The sequence below is a fragment of the Oryctolagus cuniculus genome, chromosome 18, assembly GCF_051225735.1.
Source record: "Oryctolagus cuniculus isolate XC-2025 breed Fujian yellow rabbit chromosome 18, ASM5122573v1, whole genome shotgun sequence".
Taxonomy (NCBI): domain Eukaryota; kingdom Metazoa; phylum Chordata; class Mammalia; order Lagomorpha; family Leporidae; genus Oryctolagus; species Oryctolagus cuniculus.
In genome coordinates, this window is record NC_142884.1 from 14857955 (window position 1) to 14885420 (window position 27466).

Here is a 27466-nt window from a genome sequence, read left to right on the forward strand (position 1 = left end):
GCCCTCCCCACCCCCCACCCCCACCCCCGCTGCCACAGTGACTGGTGCAGAACAGGCGCCCAGAAAGCTGCTCACGGGGAGAGAAGAGCTCCAGGAGCGGTGGGCGGTGGGCGGGTGTGCCCTGCGCACAGGGGCGCCCTGAGAGCCCGGCTGGAGGAGTTTGGGAATCAGATGTCCGAGGCGGTGGATGCGCAGCACTGCGTGCCTAAAGTGCCTGAACTGCGCGCTCTAAAGCCGTTCTAGGTGATATTAATTTCAGCCCGTTTTTAAAGAGTATTTATTTATTTGAAAGTCAGAATTAGAGGGAAAGAGAGGCAGAGAGAGAGGAGAGAGGAGAGGGGAGCAAGAGAGAGAGCTATCTGCCATCCGCTGGTTCACTCCCCAGATGGCTGTAATGGCTGGAGCTGAGCTGATCCGAAGGCAGGAGCCAGGAGCTTCTTCCGGGTCTCCCACGTGGGTGCAGGGCCCCAAGCACTGGGCCATATTCTACTGCTTTCCCAGGCCACAGCAGAGAGCGGGATTGGAAGTGGAGTAGCCAGGACTTGAACTGGGACCCACATGGGATGCCAGCACTGCAGGTGGCGGCCTTACCCTCTATGCCACAGAGCAGGCCCTCCCAAAATTTTTAAAATAGTAATGGTACCATTGGAGGCTTTAGTTTATCTGGGTGTGCTCTCCCACTAGACTAAGAAATCCCAAAAAACAGTGACCAGGCCTGCTTCTCTAACCTGTCCAAACCAGACCTCACATCTGCTACCCTAAGTCTGTTCTGCCATGGGTCCCCAAATCAGTGACAGCTGGCTGAACACAGTCCCAGCAGTCTGTGCAGGCTGCTCCCCCCACCCCACCTGGAACTCCAGCTCTGAACCCCACCTCTCCGGAGAGCACCCCTGCCTTGCCCTCTAGTGGCCTCCCCTGCACCCCAGAAGCCCAGTCAGGAGCCAGTCCTGGATTCCTGCAGCACCTGCCCTTCCCCACGGCAGGCCCGGCCGCTCAGCTGGGGCCACCCCACCTCAGCACTGTCCCCCTGGTGTCCCTGTCTGCAGATGAACCCGCCTCCCCCGGGAGTGGGTGCTCGGTGTCACCTCTGTGTCACCCGGCACAGGGCTGGCCTGCACGGGCGCTCTCAGCACTGCTCCACTGGCGCTGTTGGCCGTGTCGATTATACACTAAGAGGCTGGGAGCGATACCGTGGGAGAGAGGATATTCCCATGTGTCCAACCTGAGGACACACCTGTCCCCTGGAGGCCTTTTCCATTCAGTGTGACCTTGAGGGAAGTCAACTTCTGAAACACAGAGGGAACTGTGTGCTTTTCTAAGATGAGAGATGGAGCTGGGCCAGGCCGGGCTTGAATCTGAACAGGCACAGGCAGGTCTCAGACGCTCACATGCACACAACAGGGCACACACACACACACACACACACACAACACCCACGGGCTCATGTGAACACACAGATGGGAGGGTGCAGCTACTCCTCAGGCTGGACACGGAGACGTATGCCAGAGACAGGTCCCCGACAGGCAAATCCCAAAGCACGTGTGTCCTCATGCTACCCACTTGGACAGACAGACAGCTGCAGAGACTGGCAGGAATTCAGGGACACCACCATGGACATGTGCACTCCGATGGGCACCGGTGGACACAAACAGGCCTGGAGACCACTTATGTTCAAGCACACACCCCGGGAAGACTAGTGCATAAGCAAATTCACCTGCCAACGTGGACACACCGAAACATACACATGGACACGCCATGCACGCACCTGGGAGAGCCCACACAGACAGATGCACAGATAAGGAGGAATGCGGCAGGGGCACCTGGGAGAAGACAGCACACACACAAGCTCCAGGAGCACGCGGGAGCTGGAGCAGCAGGGCTGACTCGCCACGGTGGACAGAGGCGAGGAGGAAGTCCCATGTCCCAGGCTCCTTCAGAGTAGCCTGAGGGCCCAGCACTGACGGACCCTCCTAGGTGGTGCCTGATCCAGCGTCAACCTCCAAGCCCAGACGATCACTGCTCAGCGCCTGCCTAGAGCTCTGGAGGGCTTGGCGGTGCCGAGGGAGGTGTGGGGAGAGACGTTCCTGCAAGCCCCTCTCCCTTCCCCCTCGCCTGGAGGGCGGAGAATGCAAAAGCCAGAAGGGCGCTCTGGGAAGCGCCCACCTCATCCCCTTTCTCCTCCAGGCCGCCAGTGTCTAACAAACTGCACAGCACTCACACCCATCCGCCCACGCGCTCCTCTCCGAAGCCCCTGGAACACTCTGTCATTAGGATGGGAAGTGGCTTACTCAGAGTCGCAACAGGGAACCTTGCTCTTACCCATTCATCCAGAAGGGGAAACTGAGGCCCCAGGAGGGGAAAGGATTTCCTGGGTCCCCCATACCAGCAGCCGGTCCCTCAGTCACCTGCAGACCGGCACCTGTCCCTCCCATGTGACTGCAGGCACTGAGCTCATCAACAAGGCCAAACCCTCTTGACCTCACTGTCCCCAAGTTCTCCCGTCCAGACCTCCGCCCCCTCCCTGGCCGGCTCCCAGCAGCCTATTTGAACACTCGGTTCCCTTCCTGGTGCCAACTTCATTAAGAAACAGACTCCCCAGGGTCCCCCCCTCCCTGCTTTCTGAGGCTCCAGGGGAAAAAGGAGGCACCCAGGCTGGGAGCCAGCACAGGTGCAGGCTGCTGACCAGGATTAGGGGACTGATACCTGCGCGCGCTAATCCGCCTTCCCCACCTCTTCTCCCTCCAGAATCAACAGCTTTCCTCTTCCTGCTTTGTGCCCTGCCCCCTGTGCCCTCCCCACAGATCTCAGAACACATTGAACAGGATGCCAGGCTGGGGAGTGCCAACCTCACCCAACACCACTCGTCCAAAGTTAGGGGCCTTGGGGCAGGATGCAACCTGAGGAGCCTGACCCCAGCATCTGCCCTGGGCCCACCAGGGGCCCCTCTTGGGGTGGAGCTACAACATGGTACCGCGTCCTGACGCCCTCCCGACCGGCACCCCCTGCCCCGAGCCCACACCCAGAGCCCCCTTGGCACCAGGGTCTTTGCCTCTACCAATAGTCTCCTGGCATCAAGTCCAGTGCCAATGTGCCAACGCCAGTCCCCTCCCTGGGGAGACCCAATGGCCAGCGTTAACGCTGTGTCCCCTGCTGCTGCTGAGCTTGGTCCTCACATGACCCCCACGGTGGACTGGGCAGTCCGTGAAGGGAGAAGGGGCAAGACAGCGCCCCTCACCCAGCTCCTTGCCACCTGTGGCACCCCATGGGGATGGCGCCGATCCAGCCCTGTTGTTACAAAGATTCTGTAAGACCCTGCCCACGTGGACCCTGTCCTCCCGCAGCACAGCAAGCTCTGGCCATGTCCTCATCAAGGGGGAACTGTGAGGAGAGGAGGCCAGCAGGGCCACTCATCCCTCTCCACTCCCACCCTCGTGGCCCAGGTCCACGCTGCTCCCAGCACTGGGGTCACCCAGACCTCTGCCTGCCCACAGCAGCCTCTCAAAAACCCAGAGGTCATCCCTGGACGAGATGTGGCCGTCGCTTCCCCTAAACTCCCTTCCCACAGGTCGGGAAAGCAGAGCCCAGAATGGGGACACTGGGGGCGCAGGGTGGGAGCGCCCGGAGTGCAAGGCCTTTGGCTTAAGGGGCACTCACGGCACCCCCTGCCCTCTCTCTCTTTCCTGTCCTCAGGAAAAGCCAGAAAGCAGGAGACACTGGTAATAAAAAAGTGACAACAGCAATGACACCATGAGCCCAGCCCTGAGTGGGAAACCAGCTAATTATGACCCTCAGGACGGCTGGGACTTTTCCGCCATGTGAGTGGTTGTTTTTGCTGTTTGCTGATGTGTGGGCCGGCACCTCTGCCAGCTATGGCCATGAGTCAGTCTTCTCCAGTTCTGGGACAAGTTCCACCAAAATGTGGCTCAGCTCAGCCACCCTTTCCCAGCCAGAGATGGGTGGTGGGGATTCTATGGCGTGCGCCCTGGCCTCACTGCGAGGCTCTGAGGAGGATTCTGGGCATCAGTAGAGAACAGATCAAAAGGCAGCTCCAAGGGCTGGTGCTGTGGCACAGCAGGTTAAAGCCCCGGCCTGCAGCACTGGCATCTCATTTGGGCACTGGTTCAAGTCCCGGCTGCTCCACTTCCGATCCAGCTCTCTGCTATGGCCTGGGAAAGCAGTAGAAGGTGGCCCAAGTCCTTGGGCCCCTGCACCCAGGTGGGAGGCCCGGAAGAACCCCTTGGCTTCGGATTGGTGCAGCTCCAGCCAGTGTGGTCATTTGGGGAGTGGACTAGCGGATGGAAGACCCCCCCCCTCTGTTTCTGCCTCACTCTGTAACTCTTTCAAATAAATAAAATAAATCATAAAAAAAAAAAAAAGTAGCTTCACTCTAGAGCTCTCTCCCCTCTCCTCCCGGGGACTCCACAGTGCTGGGCCCTTCCTTGCCCCCAGAGCTCCAAATCCACACCTCTGGACCCGCCCCTCCCAAGACCCCTAAACCTATGTCCCTTCTCACCGAAAGCCATGCATCCTGTCTCATCCCAAAACCATCCGGACCTTCTAATTCTCCCCACAACTACGGGGTTCCCTTCTGACACTCTAAAGACCAACAGACCCGAAGCTCGGGTACTCCCCTGTGTCCAAAATCTTCAGTTCTGGTGCCGGCTCCCTGCTAATGCACCTGGGAAGGCAGCAGGAGATGGCCCAAGTGCTTGGGCCCCTGCCACCCACATGGGAGACCCAGATGGAGTTCTGGGTGCCTGGCTTCAACATGGCCCAGTCCTGGCCATTGTAGCCATTTGGGAAATGAACTAGTAGATGGAAAATCTCATTTTCTCCCTCTTTCTCTCTCGTTGCCTTTCAAGCAAAATAAATAAATCTAAAAAACATCTTCAGGCTGGAACGTGTCTGCTACACCCTCCCCCAGATCCACAGCCCTGGTCTCCTTGCAGGTGCCACCAAGTCAGTCTGGCAGCCTCTCTCTGTTCATCTGCCCGGGTACCCCATGTCCCCACCCCCCTTGCTGGCTCTACCCCAAGCAAGGCGGGGTGCAGGGCAAGGGGTGTAGTTGGGAGGTCAAATGAAACCATTGTATAACCAGGATCAAAGTCCACCCTTCTGTCCCCAAGCAGTATAAAGGGAAGCCATCCCGGCCACCACCATCTGTCACTCTCACCGCCACCATGCTGGCCTCAGGGCTGCTTCTGGCAGCTTTGCTGGCATGCCTGACCGTGATGATCTTGCTGTCCGTCTGGCGGCAGAGGAAGCTCTGGGGGAAGCTGCCCCCTGGGCCCACCCCCTTGCCCTTCATCGGGAACTATCTACAGCTGAACACAGAGCAGATGTACGACTCCCTCATGAAGGTACCACGGGCAGGAGCCAGGTGCGGGCAGCCAGGGAGGCTGGGAACGGACCAGGGTCTTAGGAAAAAAGGCTCCGTCTGAGGGTCCCCGCCAGGAAAGGCCAGATTTTGGGGTGTCAGCCCCTCGGGTACGTGGAGATGGCTCCCCCTAACCTTGCCCCCCACCCCGCCTCCATCAGATCAGCGAGCGCTACGGCCCGGTGTTCACCATCCACCTGGGCCCGCGGCGCATCGTGGTGCTGTGCGGACAGGAGGCAGTAAAGGAGGCGCTGGTGGACCAGGCTGAGGATTTCAGCGGGCGTGGCGAGCTGGCCACCTTCGACTGGCTCTTCAAAGGCTACGGTGAGGGGGACCCCAGGAAGGAAGCGGCCGGCGTGGCTGGGTGGCCCCAGCTTCCCCAGGCTTCTCCGGGGACTCTCCTGCCCAGCAGAGGCTGCGGCTGAGCCCTGGTCCCATCGCCTGCCCCCTCTCCCCGGGCCTGACTCTCACCTGTCTGCGTCTCCGTCTCCATCCTGATTTCTCCCGGCCTCTCTCACCAGGATCTGGGCTTCCCCAGCTGCGGGCTCTCCCTCTCCCTGCCTCCCTCTTCTTCCTCAGTCTTACCTCCCCGCACCGCCAGGGGGCTTCCCTAAGTTTCTGGGGAACAGAACTGAAAGATGTTTGTTTTGGCCCAAAAGACCGTTTGGAACTCCACGCACGGTGTTCCCGCCGCAGGGTCTGCTTCAAAACCCTCACGTGAGGCGGAACTGTGGGGGCAGCAGCTAAGCCGCCCCCGGGAGCCTGCATCCCACACCACAGCGCCTGGGCTCAGTCCCACCTCTGCTCCCTGCTAAGCACAGCCGGCCCCGCCACCCTCCTGGGAGACCTCACGGAGCTCTTGGCTCCCTGCTTCCGCCTGGCACAGAGTGAAGCAGCCGGTGTCTGTTTCTCTCTCTCTCCCTCTCTCTCCCCCCTCTCCTCCGCCTCTCGGGCGCCCCTCGGCCCGCCCCGCCGCCCTCTGACCCTTGCGCCCCCGCGCTCACCTCCCCAGGCGTGGTGTTCTCCAGCTGGGAGCGCGCCAGGCCGCTGCGGCGCTTCGCCATCTCCACGCTGCGGGACTTCGGCGTGGGCAAGCGCGGCATCGAGGAGCGCATCCAGGAGGAGGCGGGCTTCCTCATAGAGGCCTTCCGGGACACGCGCGGTGAGCTGGCGTCCGGGGGTGGGGGGTGGGGGGTGGGTGCACGCGCCCTGCCCTAGGGGCTGCTCTGGGGATGGCGTGGGGATGGGCTGCGGTCCCCGACTTGACGCCGGACCCACCCCTCCCCGACCTCCATCCCACCCCCCACCCCACGCAGGCGCCTTCATCGACCCCACCTTCTTCCTGAGCCGCACGGTCTCCAACGTCATCAGCTCCATTGTCTTCGGGGACCGCTTTGACTACGAGGACAAGGAGTTCCTGTCGCTGCTGCGGATGATGTTGGGAAGTTTCCAGTTCACAGCCACGCCCACGGGGCAGGTGACCCAGTGTGGCCTGGCCCTCCCACGCCTCTCCCGCCACCTGCTAGCTGCCCACCCAGGAGGCACTGTGGCTCCAAACTCCTATCCACTTCCAAACATGGCCCCCCAGGCAGAGCCAGCCCCCACTCTTGGAACACTGGACAGTTGCTCCCAAACCTGGGACAGGTGTCCCAATTCAGTCTCCAGGGACATCGGGGTATCTCAGCAGATGCCCCCCAAAACAGAGGCTGCAGGCAAGATACATGTCTTCAACTCCGCCTTCAACTTGAGGTGGTGCTCACCTGTAACATCTAACAGAGGCTTCCTACTGCCCCATCTGAGTAGCTTCACCCCCACCAGCAGCTGCTTCAACCCACTTCCTGAACCCCTGGCACTGCAAAACCCAGCCCCTCAAAATAATCTGACATCTATATGGGTGTCCAAGACCAGCCCCCTGGGATATCTGGACAAGTGTCCCCTGCTCCATCCACATAGGTACCTGCATGCCTGGACAGACTCCTCAACACATGAATATTTGGGGGGCACATGGCTCCCCAGACACCCAAATATGTGTCCTCCAACCAAGCCCTCCCCAGTGCCTAAACAGCTAAACAGGTGACCCTGTCCGACGGCAGCCTCACCTGGATAACTAAACTCCCACCCAACCTCAACTTGAATATCTGAACACCCAGATGTGTGTCCCCACCCATCTCATCTAAGTTCTTGGACAGTGGCGCCCACATGCAACCCACGCAAAAGCTCGATAACCTGTGTTCCCACACCCCACCCCCTAGCACCTAAACAATGGACAGGTGCCTTGAGCCGGCTGCCTGCCTTGCCCCCGTGAGGTGCCGCCCACTGAGGCCGCCCCTCCCTGCCCCGTCTCTGCCTGCCCTCAGCTCTATGAGATGTTCTACTCAGTGATGAAGCACCTGCCAGGGCCGCAGCAACAGGCGTTCAAGGAGCTGGAGGGGCTGAGAGACTTCATAGCCAAGAAGGTGGAGCGGAACCAGCGCACGCTGGACCCCAACTCCCCGCGGGACTTCATCGACTCTTTCCTCATCCGCATGCAGGAGGTGCAGCAGGGGCAGGGGGGTACAGGGGGAGAACATTCAAATGAGCCCCCATCATAGTCAACCCTGTAATCCCAGCTCACCGTCCGGGGACAGGACCTGTGCGTGCAAATCCTCCTGTGCCACAGCCGCTTCCGCGGGCTTCGGCGTGCATTGTGGTTTTCCCCTAGGAAAACTCACTGAGGCTCTTGGACAAGGTTCTGTTATGTCCCCAGTTTTACAAATAAGGAAACTGAGGGCCCGAGGGTGTGAGTGGCTTGCGTGGGGTCCTCCAGCGAGGGAGCAGTGGCTCTGGCTCAGATCCTGGCCCCTCGGACCCTGGGCTGGTGCTTTTAGCCACCTGGCTCTCTGGCCTTTCCTATCCTGCTTATCGGAGATGCCTGCATGGCCAGCACAGGGCGTCTGGCTTTCCTGGGTGACACTGGAGGGTCCCCACCCTGTCTGGAGGTCAGTCCTCCTGTGTGAGGATAGGAGAAGGGGCTTTATGGCTTCTGAGATTCGCAGGCTCTAGGGAGGAAGCCTCTTCAGGACATCTAGGGATCAGAGTCACCATGGTGCTGCCTCTGTGCACCTGCAGCCCAAAAGATCTCTCTCCGCCTCACCACACCTGCCACCTCTGTCCTCTTTTCTCGCTCTCTCGATCCCTCTCTAAATATCCCTACCATTTAAAGAGTGACAACTAGGCTGACTCCCCCCTCCAAGGATGGTCAGCCAGACAAAGAGGACAGCAGAAGAACCTCAGGTGGAGCCAGCAGCTGGGGCACAGAGCTGAAAGCCTGACAGGTCCCCGGGCCCTCTGCCCACCGTAGCTGTGGGCCTAGGAGAGATGGGTTGGAAGGTGGCAACCCAGAAGGGTGCCCGGGCCTGGGGAGCGGGCTCAGCTGGAAGCCCTGCTCTTCTTGCAGGAGAAGAAGGACCCCAAGTCGGAGTTCCACATGAAGAACCTGGTGATGACCACGCTCAACCTCTTCTTTGCGGGCACAGAGACCGTCAGCACCACCATGCGCTATGGCTTCCTGCTGCTCATGAAACACCCGGATGTGGAGGGTGAGGCGGGGCAGGCGGGCAGCAACATGGGGGCCCTGGGCCCTAAAGCTCCTCTGAGCCTGCCACAGGGTCCCCACATCCCCTGCACCCCGCCCTCAGACACACCCTGCTGTCCGGCGACAGGGCAATCTTTAGCTCACAGGCACCAGGCTCTCACCAGCTGGTAAAATGCCGGGCACGTGTGAGACACCAGCAAGTCACTCCTGGGCTGAGCCCACTGAGTGTCCACTGCCCACTCCTTCCCGTGACACCCCCGAGGACCCCAGCCTGGCCAGGGTAACCAGACCCTGCTCTGGGCCATACACAGACCCCTGCTGCGCTGGTACTGGGACGATCATCCCTGCACTGAGCCCTATGAGTTCCTAAACCCCGCGCCTCTGCTCCCCCAGCCAAGGTCCACGAGGAGATCGACCGAGTGATTGGCAGGAACCGGCAGCCCAAGTTCGAGGACCGGGCAAAGATGCCCTACACAGAGGCGGTGATCCACGAGATCCAGAGATTCACAGACATGATCCCCATGGGCCTGGCCCACAGGGTCACCAGGGACACCAAGTTCCGGGACTTCCTCCTCCCCAAGGTGCTGCCCCGCCCAGCCCAGAAGGACCTGCAGCCTGCCCCCCACCACCCCTCGTACCAGCCCCTGTCCCATCCTGCAAAGACTTCACCAAGCACAGGGATTCCTGGATTCCACATCCCCCCAGGCCCGTTTCCCTAGAACCTCCTGCCTTAGGACATGAACCCCGCACCCCCTAAATGCCCCCTCTCAGGGACAGGAGCTTTCTGTCTGCCAAAGCTCCTCTCTGACGCCCTGACCCCCATGCCAGCCCCTGACTCACCTGCCCTCCCCCCGCCAGGGCACCGAAGTGTTCCCCATGCTGGGCTCTGTGCTGAAAGACCCCAAGTTCTTCTCCAAGCCCCGGGAATTCTACCCCCAGCACTTCCTGGATGAGAAGGGGCAGTTTAAGAAGAGCGACGCTTTCATGCCCTTTTCCGTCGGTAAGAGACCACGCAGGGCGGCCAGGCTTCTCCCAGGGGATGAGGGGGCTTCAAACAGTTCCCAGAAAACAGGATTGGAAGATGTGTTTATTTGGGCACTCAAAAAGCAAACAAAAAAACTGAAATCCAGGCGTAGGAGGGGTCTTCCAAGGGTAACAGGAAAACGCACACGAGGAGCAAAGTTTATACATGGATTTCAAATATTGCAGCAAACAGGCATCTTTCAGCCCCGTGTTCCCCGAACTTGTAGGTGAGGGGAAGCGGCGTCCGCACTTCCCACGCGGGGAAAGTGAGGCTCCGAGCGCAGGTCTCCCCGACCCCGCGCGCGGGACGGGGCGCGGGTCGGCCACGGGCTCGGCCCTCACCGCCCCCCCTCTCCGCTCCAGGAAAGCGCTACTGTCTCGGAGAAGGCCTGGCCAGAATGGAGCTCTTCCTCTTCTTCACCACCATCATGCAGAACTTCCGCTTCCGCTCTCAGCAGGCGCCCCAGGATATCGACGTGTCCCCCAAGCACGTGGGCTTCGCCACGATCCCGCGAACCTACACCATGAGCTTCGTGCCGCGCTAGGCAGGGGCGGGGCTAGCAGGAGGGCGGGGCTGCGAGAAGGGGCGGGGCTGCGGGAGGGGCGGGGCGAGGGCCAGGGCCTGGGGGTCGGCCTTGCTGGAGATGCGCGCACCGCATTCTAATAACAGCACACCACATTCTAATAACAGCTATTATTTATTGAGCAAGTCCTACGTGTCAGCGCCGTGCTGAGAGCAGTACTCTCTCCCCTCACCGTAGGGGGTGGGAGTGGGCGGGGGGATGGAACCCACGCCCATTTCACAGGTGACAAAGCTGAGCCCGGAGCCCGAGTGCCCAGCCGAGCGCCTGAATACACCTCTCTGCCCGCACTGGGCTCGTTCCGAAAAGCAAGGCAGCTTAGAGCATCCGCACATAACCTGAAGGGCCCTGGCTGGGGTGCATGGGGTCCCAGCTGGCCAGGCTTCACCACACCTGTGCCCACTGCTGCACACACCCGGAGCAGGGCGGCCCAGGCCGAGCCCCCACCACGTAGGGCGGCTGGTCCAATCCAGAGTCTGCCTGGGGACAGGAAGCCAGCCTCTTGGTGAAGAGGGTGAGGGAGAAACACTTTCAGAGAATGCCTGCACACTCTGGATGGGCCATGAGTGTGAGAGAGAGAGCGTGTGCACACACACATGCAAGGATAGGACTGTGTGTTGCCCAGAGTGTACGCATGAACGCTCCATTGTAGGTTCCTTATTCCTTGCTCGAGAAGCAGAGACAGAGAGAGACGTAGACAGAGGTGCCATCCACCCCACATGCCCACATGGTCAGGGCTGGGCCAGATGAAAGCCAGGGCCTGGAGCCCAGTCCAGGTGCCCTGTTTGGGGAGCAGGGGCCCAATCAATCCCTGTGCCATCACCTGCTGCTGTAATCGGTAGCAGAGCCAAGACTCAAACCCAGGATATGGGCGTCCCAACCTGCAGCTTAACCACCAGGCCAAACGCCCACCCTGTCGTGGACTCACTCTGCTGATCTGAGTTTCAGGATCACCTGCCGACTCTCAAATTAGTCAGGGTGCGTCCCCTTACAAGTGGCATTAAGCAGTGCACAACCTGAACACCTGTATCCATCAGCCTTGGACCTCCATGTTTCTTTTTTTTTTTTTTTTTTTAAGATTTATTGATTGATTTGAAAGGCAGAATTACAGAGAGGCAGAGACAGAGAGAGAGAGAGAGAGAGAGAGATCTTCCATCCACTGGTTCACTTGCCAATTGGCCGCAATGGCCAGAGCTGCACCAATCTGAAGCCAGGAGCCAGGAGCTTCTTCCAGGTCTCCCATGTGGGTGCAGGAGCCAAGGACTTGGGCCATCTTTTACTGCTTTCCCAGGCCATAGCAGAGAGCTGGATCGCAAGTGAAGCAGGTGGGACTTGAACCAGCACCCAGATGGGATGCCGGCACTGCAGGCAGTGGTTTTACCTATTACATCACAGCGCAGGCCCCCTCTATGTTTCTTAAACTAAATGCTACACACACACACACACACACACACACACAGAGTCCTTGGGGACTGGCATTTGAGTCGAGCGACGGGAACGCTCCTCTCACCCCAACGTCTGCTTTGTGACTTGGATTTCACGCAGAGGCTGCTTCCAGCTCCCTGGGTGAGGATGAGGGTGAGAGCACGGGCCGCCCTGGCCGAGTCCAGGGTCAGAGTTGAAGCACGTCCATCCACGTGCGTGTCTCCTTAAGAGCCTTCCAGAAATCTCAACTCAGGGAATCTTAGAACTGTGGAGAAACAAAGCTGTCAGCTCTTGGACACGATTCTGAGCACACCGTTCAAAAGCGTGGGGCTTGGGATCTCCGATTTCCAGAACCTTAGATTCAGTGTGTTTGGGTCCCCAGTTCTTGGGACTCCCAGTGCTCAGGGCTTTCCCACGGCTCCCTGCACGCACCTTTGGGAACGGCATTCCGAGGTTAGTCCTGCAAGCGGAATATTCCTTCTGAGAAAGAGGAGAGTAGGGGCTGAAGCTGGCAGGGTTCTCCAGGAGACGCCTCCAGGACAGACAGACTGGCAGGCAGGGCTCTGCCCTGCAAGGGAGGAGAGATGAAGGGAGAGAGGACGAGGATCAATCCCCCAGTCCCCAGACTCACGCCTGCAGTCCACCAGGGCATAATCAGAGGTCCTGAGAGGAGCCGCACTCCCAGCCTCCCCGTCCAATGAGGACGCCGCCGGCTTGGAGCTCTGCGGGGCCGGCTCCCCGCACACGCGCCAGGGCAGAGATGGGAGCAGGAGCCCTGCCCTCGGGCCAGGCTTTGCTGCTTACTCCTCAGCTCACGGAGCCCAGGGCTGGAGAGTTCTAGAAGTTCAGAGACTTCGAGGGTGGGAGGGGCAGAGTGGTGGTGTTTCTGGGTAGCTGGCTCCTCACCACCCCCTTCTGCCAAGGTCAGAATCTACAGAGTCAAAACATACATGTGCACGCACACATGTGCACATGCACACACATGTTCTTGCTGTGCATCAACAGCAGGAAGCATGTTGCTAAGCGTCTGTCACGTGCCAGACACCACGTTAAGCCCTTGTACTAGGGCTGCTGCCATGACTATGAGTGACTTCAACAGCAGAAATGCACTGTGTCACAGTTCTTTTTTTTTTTTTTTAATTTATTTGACAGGTAGAATTATAGACAGTGAGAGAGAGACAGAGGGAAAGGTCTTCCATCCGCTGGTTCACTCCCCAGATGGCCGCTATGGCCAGCACTGCTCCGATCTGAAGCCAGGAGCCAGGAGCTTCTTCCTGGTCTCCCACATGGGTGCAGGAGCCCAAGCACTTGGGCCATCCTCCACTGCCCTCCTGAGCCACAGCAGAGAGCTGGCCTGGAAGAGGAGCAACCGGAACTAGAACCCGGCACCCATATGGGATGCCGGCACCGCAGGCGGAGGATTAACCAAGTGAGCCACGGAGCCAGCCCCACTCATAGTTCTTTCTTAAGGATTTATTTATGCTTTTAAAAAGCAGAGTTGGGCTGGTGCTGTGGTGTAGTGGTGGATAAAGCCGCCACCTGCCGTGCTGGCATCCCATATGGGTGCCAGTTCGAGACCCGGCTGCTCCACTTCCGATCCAGCTCTCTGCTATAGCCTGGGAAAGAGTAGGAGATGGCCTGAGTCCTTGGGCCCCTGAACCCGTGTGGGAGACCCAGAATAAGCTCCTGGCTCCTGGCTTCGGATAGACACAGCTCCGGCCGTTGCAGCCAATTGGTGAGTGAAGACCGATCGACCTTGCTTTCTCTCTTTCTCTCTCTCTCTCTGTAACTCTGACTTTCAAATAAAATAAAATAAATCGATCTTTTAAAAAAAAGATGGCCAGCCCCGTGGCTCACTAGGCTAATCCTCCACCTGTGGCGCCAGCACCCCGGGTTCCAGTCCCGGTCGGGGCACTGGATTCTGTTCTGGTTGCTCCTCTCCCAGGCCAGCTCTCTGCTGTGGCCCGGGAGTGCAGTGGAGGATGGCCCAAGTGCTTGGGGCCTGTACCCACATGGGAAACCAGGAGAAGCACCTGGCTCCTGGCTTCAGATCAGCGCAGTGCGCCGGCCGCAGCAGCCATTGGGAGGTGAACCAACGGAAAAAGGAAGACATTTCTCTCTCTCTCTCTCTCTCTCTCTCTCTGTCAACTCTGCCTGTCAGGAAGGAAGGAAGGAAGGAAGAAAGGAAGGAAGGAAGGAAGGAAGGAAGGAAGGAAGGAAGGAAGGAAGGAAGGAAGGAAAGAAGAGAAGAGAAGAGAAGAGAAGAGAAGAGAAGAGAAGAGAAGAGAAGAGAAGAGAAGAGAAGAGAAGAGAAGAGAAGAGAAGAGAAGAGGGAAAAGCAGAGTTACAGATAGAGAGGGAGAGACATAGAGAGAGAGATCTTCCATCCACCGGTTCACTCCCCAGGTGGCCACACTGGCAGAGCTGGACCAGACCAAAGCCAGGAGCCCAGAACTCCATCTGAGTCTCCCACGTGGGTGCAGGGGCCCAAGTATTTGGACCATCTTCTGCTACCTGCCCAGGAGCATTGCCTGGGAGCTGGATTGGAAGCAGAGCAGCTGAGACTCAAACTGGTGCTCACATAGGATGCTGAGGTCACAGGCAAAGGCTTAAGCTCTGTGCCACAGCACCAGCCCCTGTCTCACAGCTGTAAGCCAGGAAATGCAAAATCACACAGTTGGCAGGACCAAGGCCTCTGGCATCTGCAGGGGAATCCGCTCGCCTCCTCCTGGGCTCTGGCCACGCTGGTGGCAGTGGTGCCCCTGGCGGCCTCCCCCCACCGCAGCCACCTCTCCTGAGCTTCAACCTGCACTGAACCTATTTCCAAGAAAGGTTGCATCCTGATGACGGGGGGAGAGGGGTTCAGTAGATACTGCGGGTGGGGAAGGCCATGCACTGTTCAGCCCATAATACCCCTAGTGCCTGGCTTCACTCAGCCCCTTAAATCACCCTGGAAAGTGAGCTTACGGCGGCTGATGTTAACAATGAATGTGCACACACACACACACATGGGCACACACACATGTACACAAACACACATGCACACACGCTCAGAGAAAGGCCAAGCAGCGTTCCCAGGGTCCCACACCAGGGCAGATCTGACTGCAGGACCCTAAGGGTCCTGTGGAGCCCCTGCCTCCAGAGGAACTCCGAGGGAAGGGGAAATTTTAAGGAGACGTTTTTCTGGGCTGGGGTATAAGGACGGGAATCTAGACGCCACACCCCTGAATGAGGGAGATGTGCTGTCCGCAGCTGCCCCAGGGCGTGTGCAAGCACATGGCCGCCATGTATCCCGCATCGGCGCTGCTGACCCTAGCCAAGGAGCTCTGATATGGTTTATCCTCTTCTCTTTTACTTAATTTTCTAAATGCTGATTGCTTTTTTTAAAAAAATATATTTATTTATTTGAAAGGCAAAGGTAGAGAGAGAAAGAGAGGGAGAGACAGAGGTCTTCCATCCGCTGGTTCACTCCCCAAATGGCCACAGGAGCTGGATCTGAAGTGGAGTAGCCGGGACTGGAACCGGTGCCCATATGGGATGCCGGCATTGCAGACAGCGGCTGAACCCACTGCACCACGGCGCTGGCCCCGCTGATTGCTTTTCTGAGTTGTTCATGGACCATCCCCTGAAGCTGAGCGGGCAGGGGACTTGGGGGTGAACTCTCAACTCACTGCACCTGTTCCAGAAACCCTCCCCCCCCAGCTTCTGCCCCACTCCTGAGTCCACTCCTCACCATGCAGCTCCAGGCAGCTCCTGCCCCAAGGTCACCAAACATCCCCTTCCCGTGCCTGGCTCCTGCGTGCCTCTGGCCTCGGCCCCAGCCCTCTCGTCTGCAGGCTCTGATGAAGGGAAGGGGATGGTGACAGCAGTAACAGTCAACAGGAAGTGAAGTCTCTGTCCCTCCACCAGGATTCCACTCGCCCCACCCCCGTCCCCCAACGTTCCCTATTGGCGGATGCTCACAGGGAGACCCTGGGCGTGGAGCAAAGTCCTTTGCAGGGGCAGTGCTATGGCACAGCGGGTTAAGCCACCGCTGGGGTGCCAGCATCCCAAATGAGCACCGGCTTGAGTGCCGGCTGCTCCACATGTGATCCAGCTCCCTGCTAATGCACCCGGGAAAGCAGCAGAGGATGCCCAAGCACATGGGCCCCTGACATCCACATGGGAGACCCGAATGGAGTTCCAGGCTACTTTGGCTTGGCTCAGTCCCAGCCATCGCAGCTGTTTGGGGAGTGAACCAGCAGACAGAAGATCTCTCTCTCCTAGATGAAGATCCTGGCACCCGGCTTCAGCCTGGCTGAGACCCAGCTGTTGTGAGATTTTGAGAAGTGATCAAATGAATGGAAAATCTCTCTCTCACTCTCTCTCTCTCTCTGTCTTTCAAATAAATAAATGAATCAGTTTTAAAAATTTGAAGAACTACTTATACCTGCAAAATCTCCTAGTAACACCTGGATCAGTGTTTGACAGCTGAGGTCTACGGTGATGGGCATGAGTTGACACATCAAAACAGCCACCACAGGGGCCGGCACTGTGGCTTAGCGGGTAAAGCCACTGTCTGAAGCGCCGACATCCCATACGGGTGCCAGTTCAAGTCCCGGCTTTTCCACTTCCCATCCAGCTCTCTGCTGTGGCCTGGGAAAGCAGTAGAAGGTGGCCCAAGTCCTTGGGCCCCTGCACCGGCGTGGAAGACCCGGAAGAAGCTCCTGGCTCCTGGCTATGAATCCACTCAGCTCTGGCCATTGTGGCCATCTGGGGAGTGGGCCCGTGGATAGAGGACCTCTCCTCCTCTCTCTGCCTCTCCTCTCTGTGTAACTGTGACTTTCAAGTAAAATAAATGAATCTTTAAAAATAAATAGAAGAGAGAGAGAGCACGCGAGAACACATTTCAGGCGCTTTAGGCACGCAGTGCTGCGCATCCACCGCCTGGGACATCTGATTCCCAAACTCCTCCAGCCGGGCTCTCAGGGGCGCCCCTGTGCGCAGGGCACACCCGCCCACCGCCCACCGCTCCTGGAGCTCTTCTCTCCCCGTGAGCAGCTTTCTGGGCGCCTGTTCTGCACCAGTCACTGTGGCAGCGGGGGTGGGGTGGGGGTGGGGAGGGCTGCTGTCTCCCTGTGCAAGGGAGGCAGGGGGGCCTGCAGGCTGGAGGAGCTCGGCTGGGGTCCCACAGCCAGCGAGGGGGCAGCGCCCGCCCGGCTCCTCACCTGCTCGGGGCGCTCCTGCTCGCACCACCGCTCTGGGGTTCCGCGCACGCCCCGGCGGGATCTGTCTCAGGACACTGTCACAACAAAGCTCTGTAAAGTCAACGAGACGGAGACTGCAGCCCCCACGAGAAACCGCAGCCGTGGCCTTCGCTCCTGGCCGCCCCCCTCGCCGCCTGGCAGCTCCCGCGTGGCGGTGGCCGTGGCTGTCTGTGCTTTGGCGTCAGCGCGCACGGTGAGGCCGGGGTTCGTCTCCGTCCGCGCCCCGCTGGTCCAGTCCCGTGGGACAGCGCTGATTCCCAGTGACCAGAAGCTTGGTCCACTTATTATTATTATTGTTATTATTATTATTTCCATCAGAATTGTGCAAGCTGAGCTGGTTAGATCTCTGTGGTGGTTCTCTCATTTGAATTAGGACAGAGACAAAATTCATTTCTTCTTTCTTTGCAAATTTCTGTGGGTTGTCTGCTGCTGTGTGGGTTATGTCTTTAACATCATCTTGTCCTCCTTTTAAAGATTTGTTGGGAGACCAGGATAAGTACCTGGCTCCTGCCATCGGATCAGCCACGGCGGCCATTGGAGAGTGAACCAACGGCAAAGGAAGACCTTTCTCTCTGTCTCTCTCTCTCTCACTGTCCACTCTGCCTGTCAAAGAAAAAAAAAAAAGATTTGTTTATTTGAAAGGCAGAGTTATGGGGGCCGGCGCTGTGGCATAGCGGGTAAAGCCGCTGCCTGCAGTGCTGGCATCCCATATGGATGCTGCTTCAAGTCCCGGCTGTTCCACTTCTGATCCAGCTCCCTGCTGTGGCCTGGGAAAGCAGTAGAGGATGGCCCAAGTGTTTGGGCCCTGCACCCGCGTGGGTGACCCTGAAGAGCTCCTGGCTCCTGGCTTTGGATTGGCCCAGCTCTGGCCATTGCAATAATTTGGAGAGTGAACCAGAGGATGGAAGATTTCTCTCTCTCTGCCTCATTAACATTCAATCTAACCTCTTACCAACATTTTGGGTGCATAGCACCTGTGGTGTGCATGGGCACAGTGTTCAGCAGGATTCTAGAACTTTCTTATGTTCTGTAACTGAAGCCTAATTCTCTCTGGAACTCTGGTTTTAAAGGAATTTTAGTTTGGTGCAAACATTTTAAATCTATGCACAGCTTTCCCTTCATTTGCATTTTCCAGGAACTTTTTGAAGACTGGTTGCATAATCAGCTGTTGTGGATCCCAGCCAGGCTGCTCGGCTGTCACTCCCCGGTGCAGCTGTGTGTGCACATCTGCTGTACACCTGTCCCCTCCCTCCATCCCCCGGCTGACCTTCAGTGACAGAGGTGCTACTGTCTGCTTCCAGAGAGCGGCCGCACGTGGCAGACGTGCACCGTGTGTCTGTCTGCGCCTTACGGATCTCACTAATGTGAGCGACGTCCTGCAGGTCCCCCACGTTGCTGCAGAGACGGGGTTTCATCCTCCTTGAGGGTCTAACGACACCGACACCGCGCTGCGTTCTAGCTACGTTTTCGTCATGCGGTCATTCTCCAGTGAGTGCTCTGGTTCGTCCCCTGCCTTGGCTGCTGTGACTAACACTGCCTTAAACGCGGCCATGCTGCTGACTCTGACGTACTGACTCCATTTCCCGGGGAAATACACCCAGTATTGGCATAGCTGGATCAGAAGGTAGTTCTATTTTTAGCTTTTTAAATTTTTATTTATTCATTTATTTATTTGGGAAAAGGAGAGAGAAAGAGAGAGAGGGAGCTCCCATCACTGGTTCATTCCCCCACATGCCTCCAGCAGCCGGTACTGGGCTGGGCTAAAGCCTGGATCTGGGAACTCCATCCGGGTCTCCCACGTGGAGGCAGGAACCCTATTGGCTGAGCCGTTGCCGCTGCCTCCCAGGGTCTGCACTAGCAGGAAGCTGGAGTCAGGAGCCAGGGCTGGGCACTGACGCCAGGCGCTCTGATCTGGGACACGGGCATCCTAACTGGCACCTTAGCCACTAGGCCATGCACCTGCCGCTCGTGGCTGCCTTCAGAGAACGCTCCCTGCTGTTTTCCGGAGCGGCTGTGCTAACTCCCACTCCCACGGGCTGGGGGGGGGGGGGCGGCCCCTCCCTCTGCACCGTCACAGCATGCTTTCTGTTTCCAGCAGTTCTGAGATGAGGCCGCTGTGGTTTCTATATGCACCTCCCTGATTATGAGGGACGTTGAGCATCCTTCGTGTGTATCTGGGCCACTTGCGTCTTCTTTAGAGGATGTCTGCTCAGATCGTGCCCGTTTCGTAACTGGTTTTTTCCCTGTTGAGCTTTCTGAGCTCCTTGCTTATTCTGCACACTAATTCCTTGTCACATAAATACTTTGCAAACATTTTGTTCCATTCTAAAGCCATTGGGTGCTGAGGGCTCTGATACTCTTTGATGTCTGAGACAGGAACAAGGGTCCCCAAACTTCACTTTAGTGGAGACAGCACTTTTACAGTAGGTTGTAGCCCAAGTCCTTGGGCCTCTGTGCCTGCACAGAAGACCCAGACGAAGCTCCTGGCTCCTGGCTTCTGATTGGCCCAGCTCCGGCCCTGTGGCCAGTTGGGGAGTGAACCAGCGAGTGGAAGATCCCTCTCTCTCTCTCTCTCTCTCTCTCTTTCTTCTCTCTCTCTCTCTCTCTCTCTCTTGCTCCCTCTCACTGTCTGTAATTTTACCTCTCAAATAAATAAATAAAAAATCTTTTAAAAAAATTTTACGTGTGAGCACATTGAGACGCGGAACCACTGAAGTCCAGATACCAAGCAGAAGGACTTAGCGGGGCTCCAGCGGCCAACCACCCGACTGCAGAAGCTGCACACTTCAGGTTTGCCCCCTTCCCTCGCCCTGTCCACAGTCTACAGACAGACGGCAGATGCCAAGGGGGAAGAAATCCAAACTCCAGGGTACTGTGTGTTTCATAACAAACCACAAATCTCAGGTTGCAAACATTGTCCGATATGTGTTGACAGCCCATTTCTCACGTGATGGCTGTTTTCTACCAAGCAGTGGGGGGGAGGTATTGGGAAACCGCAGCCACGCCTGGTTTTGTAACAGGCACATGAGCCAACAATGCCTGTGTCGGATGTGGCTGTCCACGTGCGTATTCTCTTGGGAAGAAGCTGAGAACGCTGACCCAGGGTTAAGTGGGACCGTGGGACTGCTTCTGATCGGGGGTGGGGAGAACTAAGGTGTGTGTGACCTGTGACCAGAGAGGTGTTTTTTTAAGGAATGAATTGTTTTTTAATTTTATTGACTTACTTTTCCTTTGTTTCAAAGGTAGAGCAGCAGAGAGAGGCAGAGAGACAAAGAGAGAGAGATTGCCCGTCTACTAGTTCACTCCCCCAAATGCCTACAACAGCTAGAGTTGGGCCAGACCAAAGCTGGGAGCCCAGAACTCTGTCCTGGTCTCCCATGTGGCTGGCAGGGACCCAAGCACTTGCGGCATCACCTGCAGCCTCCCAGGTGCACTATCAGGGAGCTGTGCCCAAGGCTGAGGCAGGACTCGCACCGGGACTGGGGTGTGGGACGCCTGTGTCCCAACCAGCTGGCCACTGGGCCACAGAGCTTACTCGCTGGCATGAGACCTTTTGCCCCAGCTGAGGGGAGATTCAGGCCAAGATGGAACATAGGTGGTCTCACCTATCGGAGTCACCGGCCAGCACGCTTTGGATCTGATGAATTCGGTTTCCTGTGTTATACAAACTCCAGCCCACCCTGACCAGTACACCAGATAGGAATTTATTGCTTTGTGTCGAATGTGCTGGACACTGGTAACGTTAGTAGCCTCTGGGTAAGGAGACAGTGGGAGAATTTTCAGTTTACAATGCATTGTACCTTCTGGATCTTGGATCGTGCAAATGTACAAGCCTGTTCTTGGAGAAAAACATTTAAATCAGGTGGAAAAAGCATCCAAGTCTGGTTCAGATTTTTTTAAGATTATTTGAAAGCCAGAGCAGAGAGAGAGGGAGAGCTAGAAATAGAAAGAGAGAAGTCTTCCACCCGATGGTTTACTCCCCACATGGCCGCAACAGCCAGGGCTGGGCCAAGCTGAAGCCAGGAGCTTCTTCCAGGTCTCCCACATGGGTAGCAGGGGCCCAAGCACTTGAGCCATCTTTCACTGCTTTCCCAGGCGCATTAGCAGGGACCTGGATCAGAAACAGAGCAGCCGGGACTCGAACCGGTTCCCATATGGGATGCTGACACTGTAGGCATCGGCTTTACTGGCTAAGCCACAGCACCGACCCTGGAGACTGAAGCTGAGTATGACCGGCACAATTCTGACACTGCACCTGAGACAGCTGAGCTGGGGACTCCCCACAGGTTGAGGGATGCTTGGCCACAACCATTGTCTTTGTTGGTTGAGATAAAAATATCCAACACTGGGGCTGGCGCTGTGGTGCAGCAGGTTAAGCCTCCACCTATGACGCCAGCATCCTATATGGGCCCCAGTTCGAGTCCTGGCTGCTCCACTTCAAATCCAGTTTTCTGCTAATGGCCTGGAAGAGCAGCAGAAGATGGCCCAAGTGCTTGGGCCCCTGCCACCCATGTAGGAGATCCAGATGAAACTCTGACTTCAGATTGGCCCGGCCCTGGCCAGTGCAGCCATCTGGGGAGTGAACCAGCGGATGGAAGACCTCTCTGTCTCTCCCTCCCACTGTCTGTAACTCTGCCTTTCAAATAAAAAAATAAATCTTAAAAAAAAAAAAAAGATGTTTGCATCCTGTCAGTGTCTGGGTTCCACACCTGGCTCCACTTCTACTTGAGCTTCCTGCTAATGCAGGCGCTGAAGCAGCACCGATGGCCAAGCATTCGGGTCCCTCCACCCAGGAGACCTCGACTGCCTTCCAGGCTCCCTGGCTCCCAGCTTGGCCCAGCCTGGGGCCATGTGGGCACTCAGGTGAACAGGTGGATGGGAGTGTTCCTCTCTCTCTCTCAAATAAATAAATAAAAGCTTAACAGTTTTTTAAATAAAGAAAATGTAGCTAATCGAGTTTGGGTTTGAGCAAGGAGCCACTTCAGGGGAGAATGTTCAAAGTTTCTGCTGACTGTTAGGAGCCGCGTGAGAGAAGAGCAAGAAGCAGATGACCTCAGACAGGAAGTGGAACTTTGCAGGAATAGAAGAGACCCACCCTGGCTTGCTTGGAAAATGTACGTTTTCTTCATTTGGCTTCGAAGACCAAATCAGGTGTGGATTTTAGCCTCATTTTTAGTGTCCCTGAAAAATGGCTAACGTGACATCTAGTGGGATCCTCTGATGATTCTTAAATGAATTTTCCCACAGAAGCCTGGGGCACCTGCAGTAGAACGATCAACTTTAGAGAGGAAAACTCAGCTGGAAACAATCCTGAGGGGTCGTTTGGGCTCAAATACACAGAAAACCAACCGGATTTAGGAGAATTGTATCGGCAAAGCTTTCCATCAGAGTGGACTAAAACTGAAGCTATCCAAGCATTTTGCTGTTGCTTAAAATATCTCTAGACACCCCCTCAGCTTTATTTAAAAAAAAAAAAAAAAAGACTTAGTTGTTTACTTGATGTGTGGGGGCAGGGAGAGAGTTCTGGTTCACTCCCCAAATGGCCGCGATGGCTGTAACAAGCCGAAGCCAGGAGCCCAGAACTCCAGCCAGGGCTCCCACCCACATCCCAGGAGCTGGATCAGAGAGTGGAGCAGCTGTGCCTCCCACGAGTGTTCAGCTGTGGCTGGCGGCACTGCAGGCGGCAGCTTAGCTTGCTACACCGCACGCACACACACACACACGCACGCACCTCCCCGTCCCCAGCTCTCTACAGATAAAACGCAGCTGAGAAAGGGGTTGAAGGTGTGTGTTTTCCAAAGATTTCTCAGAAGTGGCTGAGCGGGGAACAGAAATTGGGAATCTTGAGAGTCCAGCCAAAGCAATGGAAAATAATAGATTGGAAGCCACACCAAGGGACCATGGGGGTGGGGGGAGACATAACAGGGGAACTTCCGCAGCCCCCAGAGTGACAGGCCTGGCAAGGTGCGCCCAGCTGGACTCCAGAATCACCCAGACCAGTGCCCTCTGGGTGTTCCCCACCCTCCGCTCTCTGAATGGGACTGGCTCCTGGCTTTGGCCCAGCCCAGCCCTGGCCATTCTGAGCATCTGGGAAAGGAAGCAGTAGATGGGGGAGCTCTCTCACTCTCGCTCTCTCCCTCTCTCTTCCCCCTCCCTTACTCTCCCTCCCTCCTTCCCTGAGACTTAATGAGAGAGGCTGGAAAAGATGGAGGAGCCACAGGCAGAGTGAGGACCGTCAGGGGTAGAGGCGTGCAGCGTGTGAACGTCAATGTCCCCATTTCTCAGGCGAGGAGAGCAAGTCCCAGAGGCATTGGCTGCCAGCCCTGCAGTTGCACAGCTCCGAAAAGTAGCGCAGGTGGCGCTGCGCTGACTGGAGCCACGCCTGTCCCGCTCTCCCCTTCCCTCTCCGCACCCCACAAGTACGGAGAGGTTTGACCTTCACGGCCCTGCGTGTTTCATAACTCACCGCCGTTATCAAGTTCCAAGCACGTTCAGATTTGTGTTGACAGCTCAGGTTCTGCTTCTGGGTGCTGGCCGCTGACTGCAGGGAGGGGCAACAGGGAACCCCGCATTTCACAACAAACACACCAGCCTTGAACACTCATGCGCCGTCTCCAGCACACGCCTGAGGTGCATAAATCTGGAAACTTTGGTCTCAACACGGGAAGACCTGAAGCATCACCATCTTATATTCAGAATTTTCGCATATGGTCCTTGAAAAACTGCTCCAACCCATAACCAGAGATCGCAAGACGGGAAGCAAGTATAATGGGACCTTTCACTTATTTGATTAGATTATCCAAGCCACCCTCCCAGAGTTCCCGGATTTGCCTACCCTGAGCAGCCGCTCAAGCCCACCTCTGCCCCCAGGGAACAGCTGAGCCTCGGCTCCTCCCCCTCATCCCCTCAGAGTCGGCCTTAGCAGGTGCACCCCGGATTTGACAGCATTGGAACTCGACTCGGTGATTCCACATCTCCCACAGATGACGTGAATGTGTCCAAAATGATTGGGGGACCAGCTTCTCCGTGGCAGCTTTGTCTAAGAGTGACAGATCGGTAACAACCCCCACGTCCATCATCAGGTGACCATCTAAGTAACTTGTGGCTCAGCCACAGGACAGGACGCTAGCTCGGGTAGGGTCCTAGCAGAAAGAGGAAGCCCCACTCAAATGGGATGACAGAGAGGTTAAGGGAAGAACTGGTTACAAACTGAGGGAGGCACTGGGGGAAGCTGCTGCGGGCTGGCGGAACACCAGGAAGCTACCGCCTGTGCGGCTCTACAGCCTGCCCACCCTGAGTGTGTGTATGTGGGGGAGGGGGGGCTTAGCTAGGAAGGTCAGGTGCATGAGGAACCTGGAGTGGGGGAGGGGCAAGTGTGCTCTCCCCTGGTGGTAGAAAGGAAGTGACTTTCTTTTTAAAATTAATTCATTCTTAATTTGCTTATTTTTATGTATTTGAAAGGCAAAGAGAGAGATTTTCCATCTGCTAGTTCACTTCCCCAAAGCCCACAACAGCCAGCTTTGGGCCAGGCACTCCATGGGGTCTCCTCCAGGGATGACAGGGACCCAACTACTTAAGTTACCACCTGCTGACTCCCACTCTCCAGCACGGGAGAGTGGTGCCTTGTTAGCTGCTGCCCCAATGCCTGTCCTGGATGTACATTATGTCTTTATTTTCAGTTTATTTGAAAGAGAGACGTACGGAGGCACAAAGTTATTTTTAAAATAATACAATCTAGGCCGGCGCCGCGGCTCACTAGGCTAATCCTCCTCCTGTGGCACCGGTACTGCGGATTCTAGTCCCAGTTGGGGCGCCGGATTCTGTCCCAGTTGCTCCTCTTCCAGGCCAGCTCTCTGCTGTGGCCCGGGAGTGCAGTGGAGGATGGCCCAGGTGCTTGGGCCCTGCACCTGCATGGGAGACCAGAAGAGAAGGACCTGGCTCCTGGCTTTGGATCAGCGCAGTGTGCCAGCTGTAGAGGCCATTTGGGGGGGGGGGGTGAACCAACAGAAGGAAGATCTTTCTCTCTGTCTCTCTCTCTCACTGTCTAACTCTGACTGTCAAAAATTAAAAAAAAAAATAATAATAATACAATCTACTAGACACCAGGTAGGCCTCAGGCCATCAGCAACCCCACCCCACCCCACCCCGCTACTTGGATAAGGCCTGTTAGGGAGGGAATGTGTTATCATTGAAGGCCTGAATCCAGCCTGTCACAATCTCTCTCTCTTTAAGATTTATTTGCTTATTGATTTGAAAAGCAGAGTGCAGAAGGGTTGGTTCATTCCCCAAATGACCACAACAGCTGGGGCTGGGCCAGGCTGAAGCCAGGCTCCTGGAGCTCCATCTGGGTCCCCCCACATGGGTGCAGGGGCCCAAGCTCTGGGGCCATCTTCTGCTGCCTCCTCAGGTGCATTAGCAGGGGGCTGGATGGGAAACAGAGCAGCCAGGACTCCGACCGGCTCTGATACGGGCTCCGGCATCACACGCAGTGGCTTAACCCACTGCTGCCAACACCAGCCTGAGCTACCTTGCTGCTTAGACTGCCTGGACTAAGATTCCCTCCACTTGCAAGGGCAGAAGTCTAACCCTGGATCCTTGGAGAGAAAGCCTTTTGCTGCGCTGTGACACACTCCTTCGAGCCTAGAGCGCTGACCTGGCCACAGCTGAAAACCTCCACTGATGACCTTGAAGGAATCAGCTGGCTCCGGTCAGAGTCACGGAAGCCTCAATATCTTGCCTGACCATTGGGAAATACACAGAGAAGTTGGGAGAACTGCACGAGGGGCTTTACGGCGCTTGCTGTATCGCGTGTGTGTCTGTCCATCCATTCTCTGCACCCGTCAGTCTACCTGCTTTCGGAGGCATTTCACAACTGGAAAACCTCGGTGCTCCCCATCTTGTCACAACCCAGCAAGCTGTGTTGCCCCTTGACACTTGCACCCCAAATTTGATTGCTATGACAACCTGAGAACTTCGGACTCCCCAGATCCTAGGGCCAGGCATTCGGCACTCTCCCCCGTCAGCATGTGTTCGAGTCCCCGCGCTCACTCCTGCTAATGCAGACGCTGGAGGGGCAGCAGCGATGGCTCAAGCGGTTGGGCCCCTGCCATCCATGTGGGAGACCTGGATCAAGCTCCCGGCTCCTGGCTTCAGCCTGGCCCGGTCCCAGCTATGCAGGTATTTGGAGAGTGAACCAGAAGATAAGAGTGTTCTCTCTTGTTCACTCTCTCAAATCAATTACAAAAACAAGTAAATGTTATTTCTTAAAAAAAAGAGAAGGTGATATTTCTTCTCTCTGTAACCACAAATCCTTCTGAGACACAGCCAGGAGCGAGAGAGCTGGGACCAGTCGGTGCTGGGATTGTTTGGTTTGGAGTCTCTGCAGAAGGGCTTGATGTTGGCCACGTTCACACAGGGGTAGATGACACGGGGGAGGAGGTGGAGGTTAATCCCCATAATCCCAAAGCTAACAAAGGACACAGGTGTGACAGCAAACAGCTCAAGAAGCCGGGGGAGGAGCCACCTCCCCTGCCCCTCTACCTCCCGGCTCTCACTGGTCCACACCAGCACTGCTCAGCAAATGAGCCAGGCTCAGCCCTCAAGCTAACCCAAATGCCAGGTATCTCTGGGGTTCAGGGGTGGCAGAGGTGTTGCGCTCTTATCCAGGCTTTGTTCCAACTCTCTGTGTGACCCTGAGAATGGGCCCCGCTGCTGGTCCTTCCCTCACTGCCAAGGGGTGACCAGATGGCCAGGAGCTTGGAAACTGTTCCTGGCTGCAGAGTTGGTAGCAGTGACCCATGCCAAGTTCTCCCTGTGTGCCAAACACTGTCCTTCACGTCTCATATTTTTCGATTGATTGAATCCTTGTGACATTCCCCCCCCACCCCGCAACGAGTTAGATGCTACTCTTATCCTTGTTGGACAGACGTGCAAACCGAGGCACGGAGAAGCCAAGTGACACCTGCTGTCCCCTGGCTCCACGTTCTCACCCGTCTCACCACCCTGGGGTAACCCTGAGTAAACGCAGCCAGACCTGGGGGACCTTCCGCATGACGCTCTCTGCAAGAACAAATGGGTTAAATGAATGAATGATGCTTGAAGTGAGGGCAGGGGCTCCCTTCTGGGCTGGGGCGGGAGAAAAGGCCAGGAGGGGGCACCAGCAGTGCCGGCAAGAGCGTGCTCCCCGCTCTGGGTGGCGGCTCCAGGATCAGAACAGGCAGCAAAAGTCTACTGAGCTGTA

General features: G+C 56.8%; 1 protein-coding gene and 2 long non-coding RNA genes across 4 annotated transcripts in view; 1 reads left to right on the forward strand and 2 right to left on the reverse strand.

The window, feature by feature from the left end:
- Positions 1-6390, reverse strand: part of LOC138846446 (uncharacterized) — a 66702-nt gene extending 60312 nt beyond the window's left edge. For both annotated transcript variants that reach the window (XR_016224531.1, XR_016224532.1), the window contains exon 1: positions 5849-6390. This is a non-coding gene — a long non-coding RNA (uncharacterized LOC138846446). The remainder of the gene's footprint in view (positions 1-5848) is intronic.
- Positions 5180-24710, forward strand: CYP2A11 (cytochrome P450 2A11; the record flags this gene model as incomplete). The annotated part of the gene is given in 14 exon segments (NM_001171048.1): positions 5180-5360; positions 5539-5701; positions 6390-6539; positions 6694-6854; positions 7735-7911; positions 8814-8955; positions 9345-9532; positions 9810-9951; positions 10338-10658; positions 12855-12876; positions 13898-13909; positions 14989-15003; positions 17785-17800; positions 24700-24710. Coding segments are annotated over 9 exon segments (1485 nt in total). The 5' UTR covers position 5180.
- Positions 11608-13494, reverse strand: LOC138846447 (uncharacterized). The gene is made up of 2 exons (XR_011383931.2): positions 12413-13494; positions 11608-12245 (listed from the first exon to the last, which is right to left on the reverse strand). It is a non-coding gene; the product is annotated as an uncharacterized LOC138846447 (long non-coding RNA).
- Positions 24711-27466: the final 2756 nt, after the last annotated feature.